This window comes from Brachionichthys hirsutus, chromosome 19, assembly GCF_040956055.1.
Source record: "Brachionichthys hirsutus isolate HB-005 chromosome 19, CSIRO-AGI_Bhir_v1, whole genome shotgun sequence".
NCBI classification, from domain to species: domain Eukaryota; kingdom Metazoa; phylum Chordata; class Actinopteri; order Lophiiformes; family Brachionichthyidae; genus Brachionichthys; species Brachionichthys hirsutus.
In genome coordinates, this window is record NC_090915.1 from 9,533,846 (window position 1) to 9,552,812 (window position 18,967).

The window sequence follows — 18,967 nt, forward strand, 5'->3', positions numbered from 1 at the left end:
TTTGATTTATCTAAAGTGCGTTTTCTTTCAAACTCGAGGGTTGTGCCTGCTTAAGGTGACCGAATGCAACATATGTGTAAACCAATCACAAACATCCTGCTTTGATTTTGCCATTTTCATAAAAGCCTTCCTCTCTTCAACAACTTAGCGTCCCGTGATTGAATACTTACGCTGTTGTCCTCCATCTTTTCCCTCCTCTTCACTTTGTGTGTTTCATAGTCGTCCATTAGCGTCTGCATGAGGTTTTTGGGTCGTCCCCCAGAATCCTCGCTGCTGGCGTCGGACAGAGCGCCCTCCGAAGGTGAGGGTGAGACGGGTGCTGCAGGCCGAACCTTCTCAATCTTTCCTGAAAAAACCGAAATCGAAAAACAAAAAGACATGAAAGAAAACTTTATTATGTCTTAACTGGAGAGAATAAACCTTCGCGGACACATTTAGGTTACGTCTTGTGCCTATTTTTCATTCTGGATCTTTGTTATAACTCATCAAACAAGTTTAAATAAAGTTGAATTGAAATTATTGTTAGCATGCTAGCATATGACGATTACCCCTAAACTTAAAGTAAACCGGAGGTTAATATCATTAGTTCCAGACCGACAGTATTTTGAGTCGCTGCACAATCAAAAGATCTGACCTGAAGGTGGCGCTAGAGGTTCAGTAAAGATCATTGAACTTCACCTCGAGGGCCACGTGAATATCTGATCAAAGTGGTGAACTGACACGACCCTACAGCCGCAGGTCGACCCCGGCTAAAGCGGCGCGACCCCAACGACCACTGGCAGGGCGTCTGTCCGTGACCAATCAGACGCTCCCTTTGGAGGGTGACACACACACACACACACACAGGTAACAGACTAACCTGGTGCTGTTCTGGCTGTCAGGGTGAGCCGCGCTGGCAGGCTGTTGCTCTTCGTCTTCTCTGCCGGGGACACCCCAGTCCTCCCGTGTCCGAGGCTGGAGCGGCTAATAGCGGCGGGCTGCGTTTCCCTCTGCTTCTTCAGCTCCTCCTCCCGCTGCTGAGTTGCTCGGATTTCCTCCTCAATCATCGAATAGGTTTTCTGCTTTTTGGAGCGCACGCGGAACGGACCGCTGACGGGCTCCACCTCGGTGGCCCGCGCCGTCGCCGCCGTGCTACGGAGCTCGGCCGCCTCGGAGTATTTGCGGAAGTAGCTGTACTCGGGCTTCTCCGGGCTCGGAGGGGACGGGGGCCGGCACGCCGGGGTCGGCCTGGGAGTTGGTGCCGATGTGACAGGGGCCGGCGCTGGAGTCGGAGCAGAGGAGGCGAGCGCTCTGGTATACGAGGACTGGATTTTAATCCTTGGACCTGCGCCTTTGGGTCTCTGTGGTGGAGAGATGGGCAGAGATGGAGGTGGAGACGGCGGCCGGAGGTATGGCTGCTCTCCCGGACTGGACGTTGACTCCTGGAAAACAACTCTCACCTCCGGCTGTGTGTCTGGTTGAGGGGACACGTTGGGTGGAGCGGGACTGGAGGACACAGGAGACCCAGTGGGAGACACAGGAGAGGAATAAACTGGCGTCGGACTGCTCGTCGGCGCCGTGGATGGAGACACAGTTGGAGACACAGGAGAGGAATAAACTGGCGTCGGACTGCTCGTCGGCGCCGTGGATGAAGACACAGCGGCGCTCGGTTGTGAAGAACTCAACCCAGACGGCTGCCATTCGTCTCCATTCTGAGCGGCGAGGGCGTTCTGGATGGCGTTTTGAACGAGTACCCCCGCATGGTACTCCAGACTGTCTTCCGTCGGGCTGCCACTGGGCTGCCCATCGACTGGCGTGGGGGGCGACACTGGGGTCGCCGGTAGCGAAGCCCCGCTGTCAGAAACGTTATCCAAGCTGAACACGGTCGTGTCCTGAGAACGCACAGACAGCTCGTCCAACCCCGAGTCGGACTCCTCCGGGTGGAAACGCTGATGGAAGTGGCTCCTCCCTTCCTCCTCCTCAGGCAGGATTGTCATTACAGCTCGTGCACAAGTGAATTCTCCTGCTTGGCTTTCATCAGACCAGGTCACGTGACCCTCCCCAGTCTCGGCGGCGAGGTCGCGGCCCCCCAGCCCGTCCTGGTTGGAGGATTTTGAAAAAGGTTTGGCAGCGTAGATTTGAGGAGTTACGTCCCTCCTGGCTGCCTCCCCCTGAAGGAACTGCTTCCTGGCAGAGGAGAAGTTGATCTGCGCCTCCTGTATGTCCGTCTTACAGCTCAGCTCGGGGTCAAAGGTCACCACCGTGGGGGGCCCCGTCACCTGTGGCTATAAATATAGACGGGTGAAGAGAATACAACAAATGAATAAGACAACAAACACGCAACCTGTGTGTGTGTTATGTGTGTGTGTTATCTGTGTGTGTGTTACCTGTGTGTGTGTTACCTGTGTGCGTGTGTGTGTGTGTGTGTGTGTGTGTTACCTGTGTGTGTGTGTGTGTGCGTGTGTTACCTGTGTGTGTTACCTGTGTGTGTGTGTGTTACCTGTGCGTGTGTGTGTGTGTGTGTGTGTTACCTGTGTGTGTGTGTGTTACCTGTGTGTGTGCGTAGGGGTAATTCTGCCTCTGCTGCTTCCTCTCCTGATATTTCTTGAGAGACTCGAGCTGCTCTGCATCCAACTGTTCTTCCAAAGGAACCTTGATTGAAGGAATGAAACGACATTTAATCTTAAATCTTTTTTTTAATCAAACAGCCGGAGGACTTAGAAGCAACGCCTGAGCGCGAGGCTACCTCCAGTGGAGGATTCCACCAGCGCGTGGCGATGCTCGGGTTCTTCTTCACGGCCTGCTCTCTGATCAGCTCCTGGCGCTCGCGCTCCAGCTCCTGAACCTGAGAGCAGAAACAAAGGAAGAGAAAGAAAAGGAAATAAAACCGCAAGCACCGTTAAAAAAATACAATAATAACGAGTTCTAAACTTCATTTTTATGATCTATTAGTTGAAATGTCTTGTCCCCTGAAGGAGACGCCACAGCAAACCAACGTTCTCCACTTCACCCTGTCCTTTGTACCCCCCCCAACGCCAGCCACTCTCATGTCCTCCCTCACTACGTCCATGTATCTTCTCCTGGGTCGACCTCTAGCCCTGCTCCCTTGCGGTTCCCGTCTACTGATGTCTTTTTCACATTCAAACTTGTCTCACTCGAAGACAATTGTCAGATTCCTTGCTGAGACTGTAATGATTGGATGTATAGTCTGTGTTGTATTACACTACATGTAATGAGTAGCTTATAGGCTAATAGCGCTCCTTACAGTCCAGTTCATCGAACACAGAGATCGACCCCGACTATCTTCCCAGTCTGAACGTCTCCACTGTAATTCCTGTCAGAACCGCTGTGAAGGTTTTTTGTTACCGCCGACACGTTAGCAGCTCTGTACCTCCTCTGTGGCTCGTCTTCTTGTCACCCTGACATGCTGCTCCTCTCCGGGGGTAAAGAGTTTCGCTGGCAGCTTCTCCTCGTGAAATGATCTCAGCTCAAACTTTGGCCCGCCGCCACCAGACTCCCCCCCCTGCACGTGCCCATTGGTCCTCACGGCGGGGTCCTGCTGGTGGAGGAACGTAGAGCGTCGCTGCCCCTCCACCACTACTGAGTGGTGGCCGACAGGAGAGGAGGCGGACACACAGACAGAAGGGGAGCTTCCATCGACGCTGATTGGTCCGGCGTGTTCCGATGGAGAAGCGTTTCCGTTGGTGGGTGTTTCTGAAGCGGCCTCTAAGACCTGGTCCAGGTAGCAGATCTCCTGCAGACACAGAGGAAGGAAGGTAGATGATGATAGATCTCCTTTTACAAGACGTGTCCCATAAATAAAACTGTTTTCAGAGAGCCTGCACACCTGGACCACCTCACTGTCAGGAGTCTCCGCTTTCACACCAAGTGCATTGTGGGTTCGGTCACTGGGGCAGCCATGGACCTGCTGGGTCTCCAGTTCCATGCTCGCAGGCCTGCCAGAGATGATGCTGACCGATTCCTGGAAACTGACGCTCTTCAACGCTCGCTCCCTTGGTGTGGGGTCAATGGCATCCTTAGGTCCCCGGCACAATTCCTGTGTCAACAAACAAAAGAGCCAAGGTTCACAGACGTGATTTAAAGTGTCTTATGGTCAGCTTAGTTAAAAACATCATCTCAAATAACATCTAAAAATACACCTCACACGAAAAGCACATCACACACACACCATCTGCATTGCAGGCGTTCCTCTGCAGGGCTGTACTCATTGATTCCAAACGCTAGGGGGCGCCAGCTCTCCTGCTGCTGGTTACAACTGACTAGAAACCTCAATCTTTCGTGCTGCTGAATCTGATCTGCCATCCAGAAGTCTTTCAAAGTTTTAAGGGAAATGCTGACGGAAGTTCAAAAGGTTGTGCTTTTACAGTTTGTGTCCGTTAAAACTCTCTTATTTTCTTTTCATCAACGATCCGACGCTCTGCTCCAAACGTAAACCGCAAACAGAGGTTGGGGTTAACAACAGCCTGGCTCGAGGGCACGTCGTCGTCACCGCTTGTTATTAGAGGAAGTCTGTCTTCCAGGGCCAAATTTCCTTCCTCATTTAATCTCACATTCTGTAGAAACGGAAGGAGCAATGAAACGTGTAATCAAAATCGAATGAAATGGTTTCTAAATGAAATAAATAAAATGTAATGAAGCTGTAAACGCTGCATTTCACACAGGAGGAACCTTTTATGCATTGTTGTCGTAATATTTATGAGCAGTCGGAGGCGTTGGGGTTCTCCGTTTGAACTACATGTAGTGTCTAAATCTGCCTTCTGGTAAGAGGGCGAATGCAGAAAGAGGACACGGCATCCCTGTCCCTGTCCCTGTCCCTGCTAATATCACCAGATATCCTCCAGAGCCTGATGCTCAGAGGAAAGGGCAACGGAGACTGTTGTCATTTTCTGACTGGGCTCGATTAGTCGATTACCTCAAGGTGGTCATCTTTACTAAAACATTAACTAAAGTATTTCCTAAACAATGACATATTCTGCTTCCACACCTTCATATTTGTGATCAAATGGAGAGAAGAGTGGATAAGAGCAGGCTACTGATTGGTCGATCGGCAGTAACACCTGTCCCTAATCATCAATGAATCAATAATGCGTACCAGCAGACACCCAGACCTTTCACTGACTGCTACACGCTGGCATGCAGGGTCTAACCTCTGACCTCCTGTCTTTCAAAGACATCCCAGAGCCGCCGTTAGCAAGAAGCTACGCGGACACAGTCCTGACTTTACATACGTTTCTGTTTGCAGTCACAAATTCTCTACTGGCTTCCTGTTTTACTGCCGTGCACCTTCCGTGCCTGTTCCAAGGACGTGTTCACTTCCACGAGGGTTTGTGGGGGCTCAGCACGCATGGCCGTGATGCTTTTTACTCGCTCACACTTAAAGTCTGAAGATGCGTCTTTCAATTCAATTATAAGAGCGATCCAGAAACACGTCTGGATACATAAAAAATACATTTTAATTGTGGCTTTTTAAAACAATAATATAAATATATTTAAATAAATATTACGTTTTATAACATTTATCTCCATTTACGGATTCAGAAATCAGGTTAAAATACACATCAACTCTGATTGATCACCATGTGGTAATCAATCAAAGAGCAAAATGCTCAACAAGGTGACGAATTGATCGAGAACCGTCCCATGCTGTTTGCTAATGAACGCGGCACAGATGTCCCGCTCTCACACACACGAGGTCGCCTCTCTTGTTACGCTCGATCCCGTCTGGAGTGTATAGATGTGCACGTGCAGGAATGTGCGAGTGTGTAGGATCGTGTGTCCAGCAGGACCGAGGGGGAGGATATCCTGTTACTGCCTCAGGAAAGCAGCTGAATGTGCAGCAGTGTGTGGCTGTTAGTGTGTCTGAAGCGCATGCACGTGTAGAGGAGGTGTGTATTCATGTGTGTGTGTGTGTTATTCTCAGTGAGGTGAGCTGACATTCCAGACATAACTAGCTGTCCTCGGGGCTAGAACTCTAATACTGGTGCTGAAGGACACTGCACAGCTAAAGACGCTGTGTGTGTGTGTGTGTGTGTGTGTGTGCGAAATTATCAAAGCACATGCAAATGCTAAATGTCTTTATGAGCTGTGTGAAAGCATCAGAGGTTAGATTTAGTTACTCGTTGCTTACACACACTGTAAGTTCAAAGTTTCCTTTATGGTCGATTCTGCTGCAGCGACTCGACATGGAGGATTGTAATTCGGTTTCTCTCGGACCATACCGGCGCAACAATGAGCATCCATAACTAATAAATAATAGAAAAACTAGACAGTTAAAACGAATGGACTAAAATTTAAGTAGAGAAGATAAAGAGAACAACATAATGTAAGGCACAAACCAGTTTGTGTTAAGGTTATTTATATCAGAGCATCATTAATAATAACTACAAATAATTACAAGGTAACGACATTAGATTAAATTAAATATTTTCTAGTCTCCAAGGGAAGTCTTATAAGTAATAAAAATAATCAAGACTCCATTGAGAAAAACTACATGAAGAAATGTTTTCCCTCCCCGGGGAGTTTCAGGATGCTCAGTTTTCACCTCAGCTTTACCAGAACTCTCCGCTCTCATGATTTCTCTAGAAAACTCCAGAATATTTAAAGGTCTGGGAATGGAATGACGCGTCTCGTGATCCAGTCAGGATTAAATCTGAGTCAGCTTCTAGCACCTTACGTTTTCTCTAAGTGGTGTCTCATTCGCCGCGTCACCATTCCCATCACATCTGGAAACGCTTACTGCGGTGCAAAAAAACACACACACACACACACACACACACACACACACACACTCGGCTGCATCCCTCAGACGCTGGGGAGGCTTGTAAAGCTTGTTACCAGAATGTGAACGCTCCCTGACTGGAAGTAAACACACATCTCTGGCATGGCTCTATCGCTTGGCTTCCCGCCATCTCACAAAACATACGGTACATGTACACAACATTCTTTCCATGGCTTCATGGGACTGAAGAAGCACACGGTGTAGCCACAAAGCATGGCTGCACACTAAGCTCTCGTCTAGCCCGGTGCAGCCGGCCGGATGAGCGTGATCCAGTCGAGGAGCCGGAGCCGGCTGCTGGTTGAGCCTGGGGTTCGTGAGTTAAGTCTGTCTCCACCGTTTAGAGATGAGGAGGGAGAGTGATGGTTGGTCAGGGGAGGGGCGGAGCTAACGGCTGGCATGCACACCTTTACTATACCTCCACAATGCCACAATCTCACCTTCACCATCATTACTAAATAAAATAGGAATTTACATCCTGTTTGGATGAGCGTTTAGTCTATCCTGACGTCCTCCTAATTGCATTTTTATTTGGGCTCAATCTTGCTGGTTTCATTGGATGTAAGTTTGTAGACGCTAGAAAGTTTCACGGCACAGAGCTCTGCCTGCTAATTCCCTTCATCTTTGTCTCAATAACAAAATACAAATCAATCAAACAAACAGAAGTCTTGAAAAGCATAAAGTCTTAGACTTCATCAGAACGATCACTCACCTGCCGATCTGAGATTTATCCGCCGTCGACGGTAGACTCGTCTATTTCTGTGGAATCACTTCATCCATCGCGTTTTTCAAATTTTAAGATATCTTCTATCATCCATGTGTTTGTCCTGATTTTCTTCCTCTTATTTAGCCCTGCTCATTTCAGTCCAACTTTGGTGCCTCCAATTCCAAATAGTGGGAATGTCGTGCTTTACTCTGGTCAAGCCTTTTCCTCCTCTTCTTCTCCTCCTTTTCCTCCCCTCCCATCTCTTTCCTCTCCTCCACAAAGCCTCTCCTTTCTCAGTAACATTCCTGCTGGCTGCTCTGTAAGTTGTGATGTCATGGGCCGTGTGGGTGTGTGTGTGTGTGTGTGTGTGTTTCTCCAGATGCCCTCCCACACAAAGACCCCGTCTGTGCAGGCTCCTCATACAAACATACACACATACCAAAAACATCCACCCTGTGGCTCCCCACTCCTCTTTTCCTGTGTGAAAGCAGACCAAGCCCTCTCTGTCTCTCTCTCTCTCTCTCCTTGCTCCACACATACGTATGTCGATCGTCCACTCTGAGGCAATAATGAAAGGATGATGACTGACGGAAGAGGGAGGCGATGGCGTTCTCCTCTAATATGGGACTGAGTTCTGAATGAAGGTTAGACAGATCATCTTTTCATAAAAATTCTTTGGCTAATCTTTTAGGGCATTTAATTATTAGCATTTCATCGCTGTCAAACTGAAGGGATAATCCCACAGAAAGAAATCTCTCTTTTTTTTTTGGAAGTCACCTTCCGGCCTCTCGCTGGGTCACAGGATCAGGCAGGTGGAAACCAGATCTCGCTGAGTCATGGTTCACTTTCCCTCCTGACAAACATCAAGATGCAACTGGAAACACTTTCCCTGAATTTACAGGATCCATTAGCAGAATTACATTCGCTGCTGCTGAACGATGGAAGGCGTCAGAACGCATTTCAACAAACCGGTCAGCCTTTAAAGCCAAATAAAGAGGACGCAGCGTCCGATAGACAGGTGGAGGGATGCACGGCTGATCTGTTCACCCATTGACATGATTGATCAAATTGAAAAGTGATTGGAATACGGGGGGGGATCACGTTGGGGACGACAGGGCGATCCGGAGGTCAGATTTTGCAGCTTCTCACGAGCTGCTCCTTTATCTGGACGATGAACAAAAAACAACAAAAGCTGCTGATCCTGGCATTGGCGAGTTCCCAGGCTGGAAATATTGAACGCGATGAAGTGGAATCGGTCACTGGAAATTGGGACAGTAACCCATTTAGTGTTATTACATGTGTTATTACATGCGGTGTTCAATCCAGTGTGATTACATGCATCTGGGTCAGCGCTGTCCGGTCAATAAAGCAGCGGCAACAGCAGACTTGTGTCATGGAAGCTGATCAACATTGATCAGGGGCACGTTTAATCACGCCAGAAATACGCAAATGTTCGTAGACACAATCCCAAATCAAATATGACACAGTGAAAACACAGAATAATTCCCCCCCCCCCCCCCCCCCTGTAGAAGTAAATAATTGTCCAACTTCTAACTACCCCATGGAAGTTGCATATTCAGCCATTAACTGGTGAGATTACTGCAGTTTTGAACGCAACACAACGATCTGAAGCCGTTTCCCATGATGCAGCAGCCTCAGATTATTTGGGGTCTCCTTTGAAGCCTAAAGATGTTTAAGCCAGCAAACAACCGATTGAGTAGATGAGAAGGGCTTAGCCTGGCCATTGGGGGGGGGGGGGGGTGACATTTGACATTTACACAACAGAAGAAAGAGCAGACAGTGACATCCGAGAAGCCGATGGGTGCGGAATCACACGTACGACTAGGCGAAGGGTAAATCCTTCAGTCTCATGCAGTGGATTACAGTCAGACCCTGCTGGATTATAAGAGATTTTAAAGATGGCTGAAGAGCTCTTTCAAAAAATCGAAACCAAAGCCGCTGTAAAGCAAAGGAAGCAACTGATTAGATGTATCGCAGGAAACCGGGAAGCTGCTTTCTTTATCCATGGAAATGACCGTCAACACAGGAAGTGCGCCAAAACGTAGGGGCCACCTACACCAGAGCAAACACACAATCACAGGTGACCAGCATAGCGACGTCAAGGTCACTGAGGTCAAAGCAGCCAGACAGCAGAGCCGATCTAAAATAGAACCGAACGCATTCCGAGTTTCCATATTTTAATCCTGCTGTAAGCTAAGCAGCGGGTTTGAAATATTCACAACACAAATACTGCCTTGCACTGAATACAAAAACACGACAATCTAACGAGGTTTATCTGTCGTAGCGTTACGAGACCGAAACGGCAGACTTTGACTTGAAAAGAACAAGAAGTTAAGAGTGCTAAGCTATAAGCTAACACCATCATCATTCAGTCACTGCTAATATCAATGAAAATGCCTGTCGTCCATATTGGCAACGCCCCCATTCAAACTAAGTGGTAAAACATTGCCTGTAAATGTTCTCGTTCGTTCTCATGCAGGCCTGATGAGACACAAATAAATAACTAAACTAAACTAACCAAACTAACTAAACTAACTAAACTAACTAAACTAACTAAACTAACTAAACTAACTAAACTAACTAAACTAAACTAACTAAACTAAACTAAACTAAACTAACTAAACTAACTAAACTAAACTAAACTAACTAAACTAAACTAACTAAACTAACTAAACTAACTAAACTAAACTAACTAAACTAAACTAACTAAACTAACACTCAGAGCGTCTGCTGCAGCAACGCAAGACATTTTCTCCTGCTCGTTTTCAGAGAGCTCTTGATGAGAAGCCTTTGGAGCACTGAGGCTAACGGAGGAATGAGGCGCCGCAGGTCTGGACTCATGGCAACTATTCGTGTCCCTTTTCACGTCTTTCACAACACCACGAATGCACGACGAAGACCCGACGAGCCCCCTTCGTGAAGCGACAACAAAAGGGCTTCAGCGGGTCCCTGGAGTCTGCATACTAATGCTGAACTCAACAAACACTCCAGGAACTCACAGATGGAGGAATCGCCTTCAGTAAAAAAGCTCTGGAGTCACAGAGAGATGATGAAGTCGGGAACGTTGTGAAGATAATTACAGGCCAAATTTTTTATTTATTTATTTATTTTATTGTTGTATTGAAATTTAATTCTAAGTGATTAATTACTTTGTGCTATATAAGAACCAAGAAAGAAAATGAAGCCAAATGTTATATTGTAAAATGACGAGTAACAAATAGTTAGATGCTGTACAGTGGGGTAGCTGCATGGCTAACTTTGTTTGAAGCTACAGAGATTAAAATATGACAAGCAGATATGGAGCCAGGAGATTAAGATGATTTAAACCTGGCTGGATGTCCAGGAAAAATATTAATTACTACTGACTGTCTGACAGGACAACAGGACAAATCCTTCCCAGAGACTTCAGGGGACACTCCCAACGGCGTTGTGTTTGCCGTCCCTCCGTGTCCTCAGCCTCCCTCGTTGTGTAACAGTTCAGCTCCTGCTGCTAATCCAGCAAGACGCGGTTACTGTCAGCTATCGTCCCCATTGTCTCGTATCACATCGGACAAAGGCACTGAGAGAGGACACAACAGTTTACTGACTAAAACAGCTCAACTCACCAACATTGGATAATGACTAAATCTTTCAGTGGCACAAATACAATCTTTAGGCGCGATAGATGCCTAAAAATTAATACTCATGAAGAGCCAAACTTTATGAATGATGCCAAAATGTAATATCTTAGAGTAGCTTTTAAGGAGTGAAAAGAGGCTATTAAACAAAGTAATTTGCTTGTGATCGAGCGCCGCGGACCCAGCGTGAATCTCTCAGTTGAAAATATAAAAGGGAAAGAAGAGCTAAGACTTATCTTACTTATCTTCTGAGGGCTTGACACGCCCACCCACCGAAACACCCCACAGCAGGGCAGATAATTAGATGCCATGTCTTCGCCCTGGGCAGTTTCATTAGTCAAATACTTTTAGATTGGATACAAGAGATAAAAAAACGATCGTTTTACAATAGTATTAAAGAAACAGGCAAGGCAGTTTTGAGTAAAAAAAAACTGAAGACACCAAGTCTCAATCATCAAACGTCAAAACGTCCAACCCTACTCATGTCCTGAGGATTTGTCCAAGAACTGTCTCTGACCTCATAATCGAGTGTTCTCTCCTGCATGAGCTGAATGAAGCAGATTTTCAACGTTTCTAAGAACAACATCCCATCGGTGCATTTTGACGCTGCCTGGCCGAGCCCCTCCGGACTGACCCGGACCGGCGGCGTGTCTCAGGCCTGTTTCCACCCCTCAGACGGAGCATCTTAACACTGCTCTCCTAGGACAGTGGACCTTTTCCCCACCTTTGACTTATAGCATTAACTCGCTCTGCTCTGCCGCGCCTCACGCTGAGATGAGCGGCGTGCTAATCGCCGGTCTATTTCAGGAAAGCAGCTCATTATAGGCTGAGGAAGGAGGTTTCACACAGGAAGAAAACAAGCTGGTTAACGGGAACGCTTCCCATTCGTTCCGATCGCTCTGGTTTCTATCAGCGTGATTTCCTGCTGGTTCGAACTCAAGGGAATATTCATCCAGATGTTTTATCATAAAGTGTTTCATTTACTCATTGATTTTCTGTTTTCACTCCATCTGAACGATGCTATTCTGGAACTTTTTTGTTAACAGGAATAAATTTTTTTTTGTTTGGGTCAAACCTTCATTTATAACGGTGACATTCTTCCTGACAGCTTTGTCCGTTACCGGGTCGTGCTGGAGCCCATCTCAGCGGTCAACTGGCGAGAGGCGGAGCACACCCTGGACAAGCCGCCAGTTCATCGCAGGGCCACACACAGACAGACAATCATTCACACACACGCTCACACTAAAGGACAATTTAGCGCAACAATTCACCTAATTTGCATGTTCTTGGGAGGAAGCCAGGGAACCCGGAGAGAACCCGCAAACATCGGAGTAGAAAGATTAAATTTGCTCTCGGCAGACATTGTGGGTGAGACCGCAGAACCCGTCGCACACTCGATTCGACTCTGAAAGGTCGTGAGTCGGCAACCCCCCCCCCGTATGGTTATGCTTCATTTTGCTAAATGTCCAGTTACTCTCGATAGAATGTTTAGATATTAATAGAAAGTCTGAATTAGACAAAGCCCAAGCAGGAGAGGAAACCTCCTGCTGTGGAGTCTGTCTCATGCGGGACAAATAACAACGACCCAGACGATCACACCCGAGCCCCCGCACACATTCTGAAAGCCCCAAACGGCATCTGAAACTGGGCCGTGGTAAAGAGCACAGCAGCGTGCTCTCACTGTTCCTCCTGACTTCTATGACTTCTTTATTATCGTAATAAGGATCGAGTGCATTTCAGAGTCTTGTGATCTCTCCTATAAGAATAATGCGAATTTCAAAAGGATATATAAATGTGGAGATGAAAGGCTGTTTTCAGAACGGCGTCCTGTTCCCTGTACTTTGGATCTACATGGCTACTGCATGCATCATTGTGCAACCAGGTGGGTTTGTGCTCTGCTTTGTGTTGAATGAATGACTACTGTGGGGCAGTGCAAACAACAGTGGGTGGATGTTGTGGACAATAGTGGGTGGTGGGGGCTGCGTGGCGGTGGCCATCATCATTGTTACATTTCCTGCATCCCTCCGGCTCGCTTCCTCTCTGAAACACAAATACCAGAACTCTGGATAAATTGCTTTTCGAAGGAGAAAAATAATAATATTCGACCTTCGGGGGATTTAATTCAATTGTTTTCTTACATTTTGCATTTGCAAATTGATCTTGATTTGGCTGCATTGATGCATGATTTATTCCTGTTTCTGTGAATTCCTGTCGCCGTTAAACCAGCAGACACAAGGAAAAGATGAATCTGATCTTTTGTCACGTCCGGTCATCCGCAGCGAAACTGAAGACGACGCCCAAGTTTTATTTTGTTAAAGGCAGTTATAATGTTGAGTCGGGTTTAAATCCAACAACCGGTATCTCTACAGCAACAGAATCTGTTCCACACACCAATGGCAGCAAACATGAATGTAAACTAGATTGTATTTCATGATTTATGGCTGATAAACCAGCCAATCCTCACACAATATCAGTGAAAACAAAGACTTGGATTCATCTCAGACTACAAATCGATGAAAACATTTTAAGATCTTTTGGAATTCGCCATCATTTCTTGAAATCTCTTTTCTTGCTCTGTGACACTGACCTCTCTTTGCCATTTCATCAAAGCGGCCATGAACAATAACCCAGATTCACACACGCGCACACACACACAAACACACCACTGTTTCCCTCCATGGCTTCTACTTCTAGGAATCATCCATTCCCATGAGCCGCACTAGAATAACACAAAGATCTACTCAAAACTCCAGACAAGAACAAATATGAGCAGCCTTTGTTCGAACGCTTTTATTACACATATCTGACTATATTTTTTTATGACAATATTCTCTTTCTAATTCTCGTTATTTACTCACGGATCCCGATTCTGTGCATCCAAATTGTGCTACAATTCAAAAAGCACCACAACGTTAGTGAAGAACAGAGAATATACGACGGCGACGTTTGGGGCATCGACTCACTTCCTGGAAGACAGCCAATAGAGGCCCACCACGAGTTTGGCCAATGAAAGGCCGCCGACCCATTAATGTCAACAACACTTCAGGCTGGAGAGCATGAACAGTCTTCATTGACCGACACCCTCCCGCCCCCCCCCCCCTCTCCTCGTGCACTCTTCAGTGATTTTTTTGTCATCACATCCTTTACTCTCGTCCCTTTCCTCCATCAGTACCTCGTTTTCACCTCCTGTGTACTCATCAAGCTCCTGTTCAATTAATGACACAGCTGTTATGTAACCTGTATTGTGTGTGTGTGTGTGTGCGTGTGTGTGTGTGTGTGTGTTTGCTTTCTGGGAACAGGGAGAGGTTTATAGGAAAAAGACATCATCGATAACGTTGTTCTTCCTGTCAGTCCTGTCAGACTCCAAGGTTCTGAGAGGGGCGGGGGTGGAAAAGTGGGCCACACAAACACCTACACACACACACACACGCACACACTTGTACTGCTTTGATGCAGCCTTTGCCTTTGTTGCTTTCTCTTGCCTGTATTTGACCGTCTTTGCACATCCAACTTCTCTCTGAGCGAATCCAAATGAAAAAGATTGATTTCTGGAGCCCTCGTCATCACTTCAGCATCGGCATCGTGAAATTTCAGCTTAACAAAATAAATGATTTAATTGTCTCACTTAATTAAATTCAACCCAATATTATAGTCCATAATATAACCACAGTTAAAAATAGAGACACAAGAGTCCTTCCTGTAGCTGCAGACAGCCTGGGCGGGTCTGCAAGCTGCCGTCTTTGTGCCACGTTCAGGACATTGGGTGGCTTGTATTTTTAGATTTGTGGTATTAGCCATTAGCTTTGACTGTGACCTTTTTCCTGCAACTTCAACAAATTGCTTTGCCTTTGATATTTTCCATTTAGGTTGAACCACAAAAGTCCCCACAGAGGTGCTGTGGCATATCTGATCCGTGATGTTCAAATTAATAGACGCTCATTGAAATGCACTTGACATTCTAGGCTAATTTAACTCTCTACAAGAGCCACTCGATGGAATCATTAACGAGAACCAATCAGACGTCTGACAGCAAGTAGAACACTTCTGCTTCAACCAGCTGATGTCTTCAAATGAATAAATCCCTTTAAATGATTATACAATATAATATAATATAATTTCAGTGAACTCAAATATTCACGATGGCCCTTTAATATAATAAGGGACTGAGGTGCTTGGTGGAGGTCTGTGCTCTCCTAGTGCTTTTCTAGTTATTGATGGGAAAGCAAGGTCAAAGTAAAATGATGAACTCCACTGGATCCTAATCCATTTCTGTGTCGAGGAGGGTAAAGTGATGCAGAGGAGGGGGAAGAAGAGGAGGAGGAGGAGGACACAAAAAGGAGAGAAATAGACTGCTGCAGCAAGCAGTCTGGTCCAATGACCTCCTTAAGTCAGGAGAAGAGAGGACAGGATCCTGTGTCCTCCAGTCCGTCCGTCCCGTCCCCCCAGCAAAGACAACCTCAGCAGACGAGCCCCGACACCCTCCTGATGATGCACTTCTTAACCCGTTTGTTGTTTTTCATGAACACATCCAGGTTCCTGTCGTGTGGAGGGACACCGGGACGCACTACCGGCCCAGGAGCTCCCTGCTAATCACCAGGAATAGTTTTATCAAGCGAAGGAAGGCGGAACCTACCAGCCTCTTTTTGCTCCGTCTTCATCAACGTTCTCCTCCACAAAAACGTGGCCGCAGCTGCTGCTCCACCGACCGGCGGGACGTTGGGGAGACAGCGGGCAACGGAGAAGTGGCGGCAGGGCTGCGTTTAAACCATCAGCAGCACGAATAACGGAACCGACATCATCATATGACCGGAACGGAGCGGCTCCGAGCTGTGTCTGCGCGGCGCGCCAGCTTTTCCAGCCCCCAGTTACCTCTCTCTCTCTCTCTCGCTCTATATCTCTCTCGCTCTATATCTCTCTCTATATATCTCTCTCTATATATATCTCTCTCTATATATATCTCTCTCTATATCTCTCTCTCTATATATATCTCTCTCTCTACATATATATGTCTCTCTCTATATATATGTCTCTCTCTATATATATCTCTCTCTCTATATATATGTCTCTCTATATCTCTCTCGCTCTATATCTCTCTCTCTACATATATATGTCTCTCTCTATATATATGTCTCTCTCTATATATATGTCTCTCTATATATATATGTCTCTCTCTATACATATGTCTCTCTCTCTCTCTCACACACACACTTATTTCTCAAGGCACGCGCGCTGAATAATGCAGGGCTCGTGAGTGTTTCTGTGCCGTTCCGGAGACAATCGTAGAGAGCGAGCTCCAGCCGAACACAATGAGGCCGGCGTGCGGATCAGGTTACAGCCTTTCATTCACTTATTCATCCGCGGAGCGGAGCGGAGCAGCCCGGCTGCACCGCCCCCCTCCCGGCTCCTGTACCCCTCCTCCAGGTGCTCGTCCGCCCTCGCCGCATCCAAATGTGCTCAAGTGGCATTTTCAGAGAAACAAAAGCAAATTCAGATTTGCTTTAGTAGTCTGCTTTGCGCCATCACTGCCTACTTAATATAATTTAATATTAGAATTTGAATAATAAACTACATACACAATACAGTATTTACAGATCTGCTTTGTATAGGTCTAGTTTACGATAGGTCTTTAATTCAAGATTCATACAGCAATACAACTGTCAGAGACCATGACATCATCAAGCAGGGAGTATTTAATTAAAGTTGCCATTAGATTGCATCATGGAAAGTGTAGGATTCATTCAGGACTACTCTACTCTCAGACTGTCTCGGGGGTGTCGTTAGACTTAAACGCCCCCATTACCACAATAAATTGGTTCAATACTTTATTTTCTGGAATGCCTGTTGCATACATAAAGAAAATGAAATGTTTCGATTAAGGTCAAACCCCCACACACAAGAATCATCTTGTAACTTCAGACATTTATAATTTTTTGCATCTCATATCTTCAGTTAACAACACACATTAGTAATTGATTAATTATAGTTTCACATTTCCCTAACCTACCCATTGGTTCATTATTATTCTTTAGCTTTTTTAATCTTCCTTTATTTCCATTCTATTATCACACTTCAATCCTGACTGACACAAGAGATGAGCCAAAAATAATTCATTTAATTAAGTCTATATGAAATCACTGCTACATATTAAAGCTCAAATAAGATGCTCTACAGATACACACAAGATAAATACGGGTCGCTGTGCCCCAGTAAAATGAGTTCAGTAATGGTTCTGAGCCCGCCTTTTCAGGATATCTCGACATCCAGTTTCGACAATTCCACAAATGTGTCCGTCACAAACTCAGTTTGTGACAAGTTTCCCTTAGAAATACGGTATTATATATAATACATTATAATATGGTCAAATACATACAAAGAAAAACTATGTCAAAAAGTTCCTAAGCATCACTGAGTGCCATAAATATACAATAAGTGTTTGTGAATATAGATGTTATAATAGAACATGTTAGCACACCGCAGCAGATGTCTAAACCAGCACAGGCTACGTTGCGTGCGAAACAGACACACACAGACACACACAGACACACAAACAATTTGTGAGTGCTATTCAAAAAAATAACAATGGCATTCTGTTGCTTGAAAGCCCATAATTCCCCATTAAAGGTGAACAAATAGTCCCCCCCCCCCTGCCATTACAGCTCCACCATGAAAGGTTTCTGGCTGAAGTAGCATCTGGTCTGCAGCTCCAAGCCAAGCCGTGTTAATGTGTGAGTTATTGCATGTAAAATATAACGTATAGCTTAGCATAGTTATATATATGATGCAGGGATACAGTCTACTCACCACGGCAGCGTGGGGAAGTCCCGTCAGTGCGACAGATTGATGCCCATTTTCTGTTGTCACGGTAACCCCTGTTGTTTGGTCAGAGCCTATGATGAAACAAAATTTAAGCCATTGTTACCATTAGTATTCATATTGATTTGCATGGCCAGCATCTGTGTGTCAGTGTACTGTGACACACACACATATATATATATATATATACAGGTATATATATATATACCTGTATATATATTATAACAAAGCCCATTTATAGCTTTTTTGAAAAGTTTCAACATGATGACATATAGCTATATATTTTATTGTAGAGATGATCGCTATCATCTCATCTACAAGAAAACGGACGGATGGATGGAATATATCATCCTTCAAATGAACTATAAACATGCTAATCAATCTATTCTCAGCGTTTTATCCTGACACTGAAATATAACAATGCAAACGTGCACTGGTCCTGTAACTGTGATGATGCAAAAAAAAAAAAAAAAAAAATAGTGATTGCAACTCAGAATGGGGATTATTAACAGTAATATAATACTTTAATGCTTCACTGCACTCGCTCTGTGTGTTTGTCTTGATCCTGTTCTTTGCTCCGTAAGTATTCCAGTTTCAAGTTCATCCTTAACCTAAAGACACTCACATTGCATCTGATTAACAACACAAAATCTCCAACAGTAACTGTGTCAAATTATCAGTATTAAAGTACTGCATTCGTATATTTGCATTTCTTATAACTCTAGTTTGGCATTTTATTTCCCCTTCAACTGTACCTCACAGAGGAAAAGACGTATTTGAGTTCAAATTGTTTTGAAGCTTTACATTCAAATCATACATATGATATGTAACAAAATATAGATGACAATTATGTAGAATGTGATAATTATCTGCAGTGCTAGTGCTAGTTCCTGTTGAACAAACCAGACTGTCATTGTCTAAAGATAAATCAATTAGTGCTCATCATCATGGAAAACCCAGCCATCCGCTACGCAGGAGTCCTTTTGTGTTCAGATGCTACTCGTCTTGACGTCGCTAGAATAATCATTTATGACT

The 18,967-nt window shown here is 45.4% G+C and overlaps 1 protein-coding gene across 1 annotated transcript in view; it reads right to left on the minus strand.

The window, feature by feature from the left end:
* Window positions 1-18,967, minus strand: part of palm2akap2 (PALM2 and AKAP2 fusion) — a 55,230-nt gene that overhangs the window by 4,865 nt on the left and 31,398 nt on the right. The window contains exons 8-14 of the mRNA XM_068752578.1: window positions 17,921-18,006; window positions 3,827-4,036; window positions 3,371-3,733; window positions 2,726-2,824; window positions 2,530-2,631; window positions 860-2,264; window positions 171-346 (exon numbers count right to left, since the gene is read on the minus strand). Of these exons, the coding sequence (XP_068608679.1) occupies window positions 171-346; window positions 860-2,264; window positions 2,530-2,631; window positions 2,726-2,824; window positions 3,371-3,733; window positions 3,827-4,036; window positions 17,921-18,006 (2,441 nt within the window). The remainder of the gene's footprint in view (window positions 1-170; window positions 347-859; window positions 2,265-2,529; window positions 2,632-2,725; window positions 2,825-3,370; window positions 3,734-3,826; window positions 4,037-17,920; window positions 18,007-18,967) is intronic.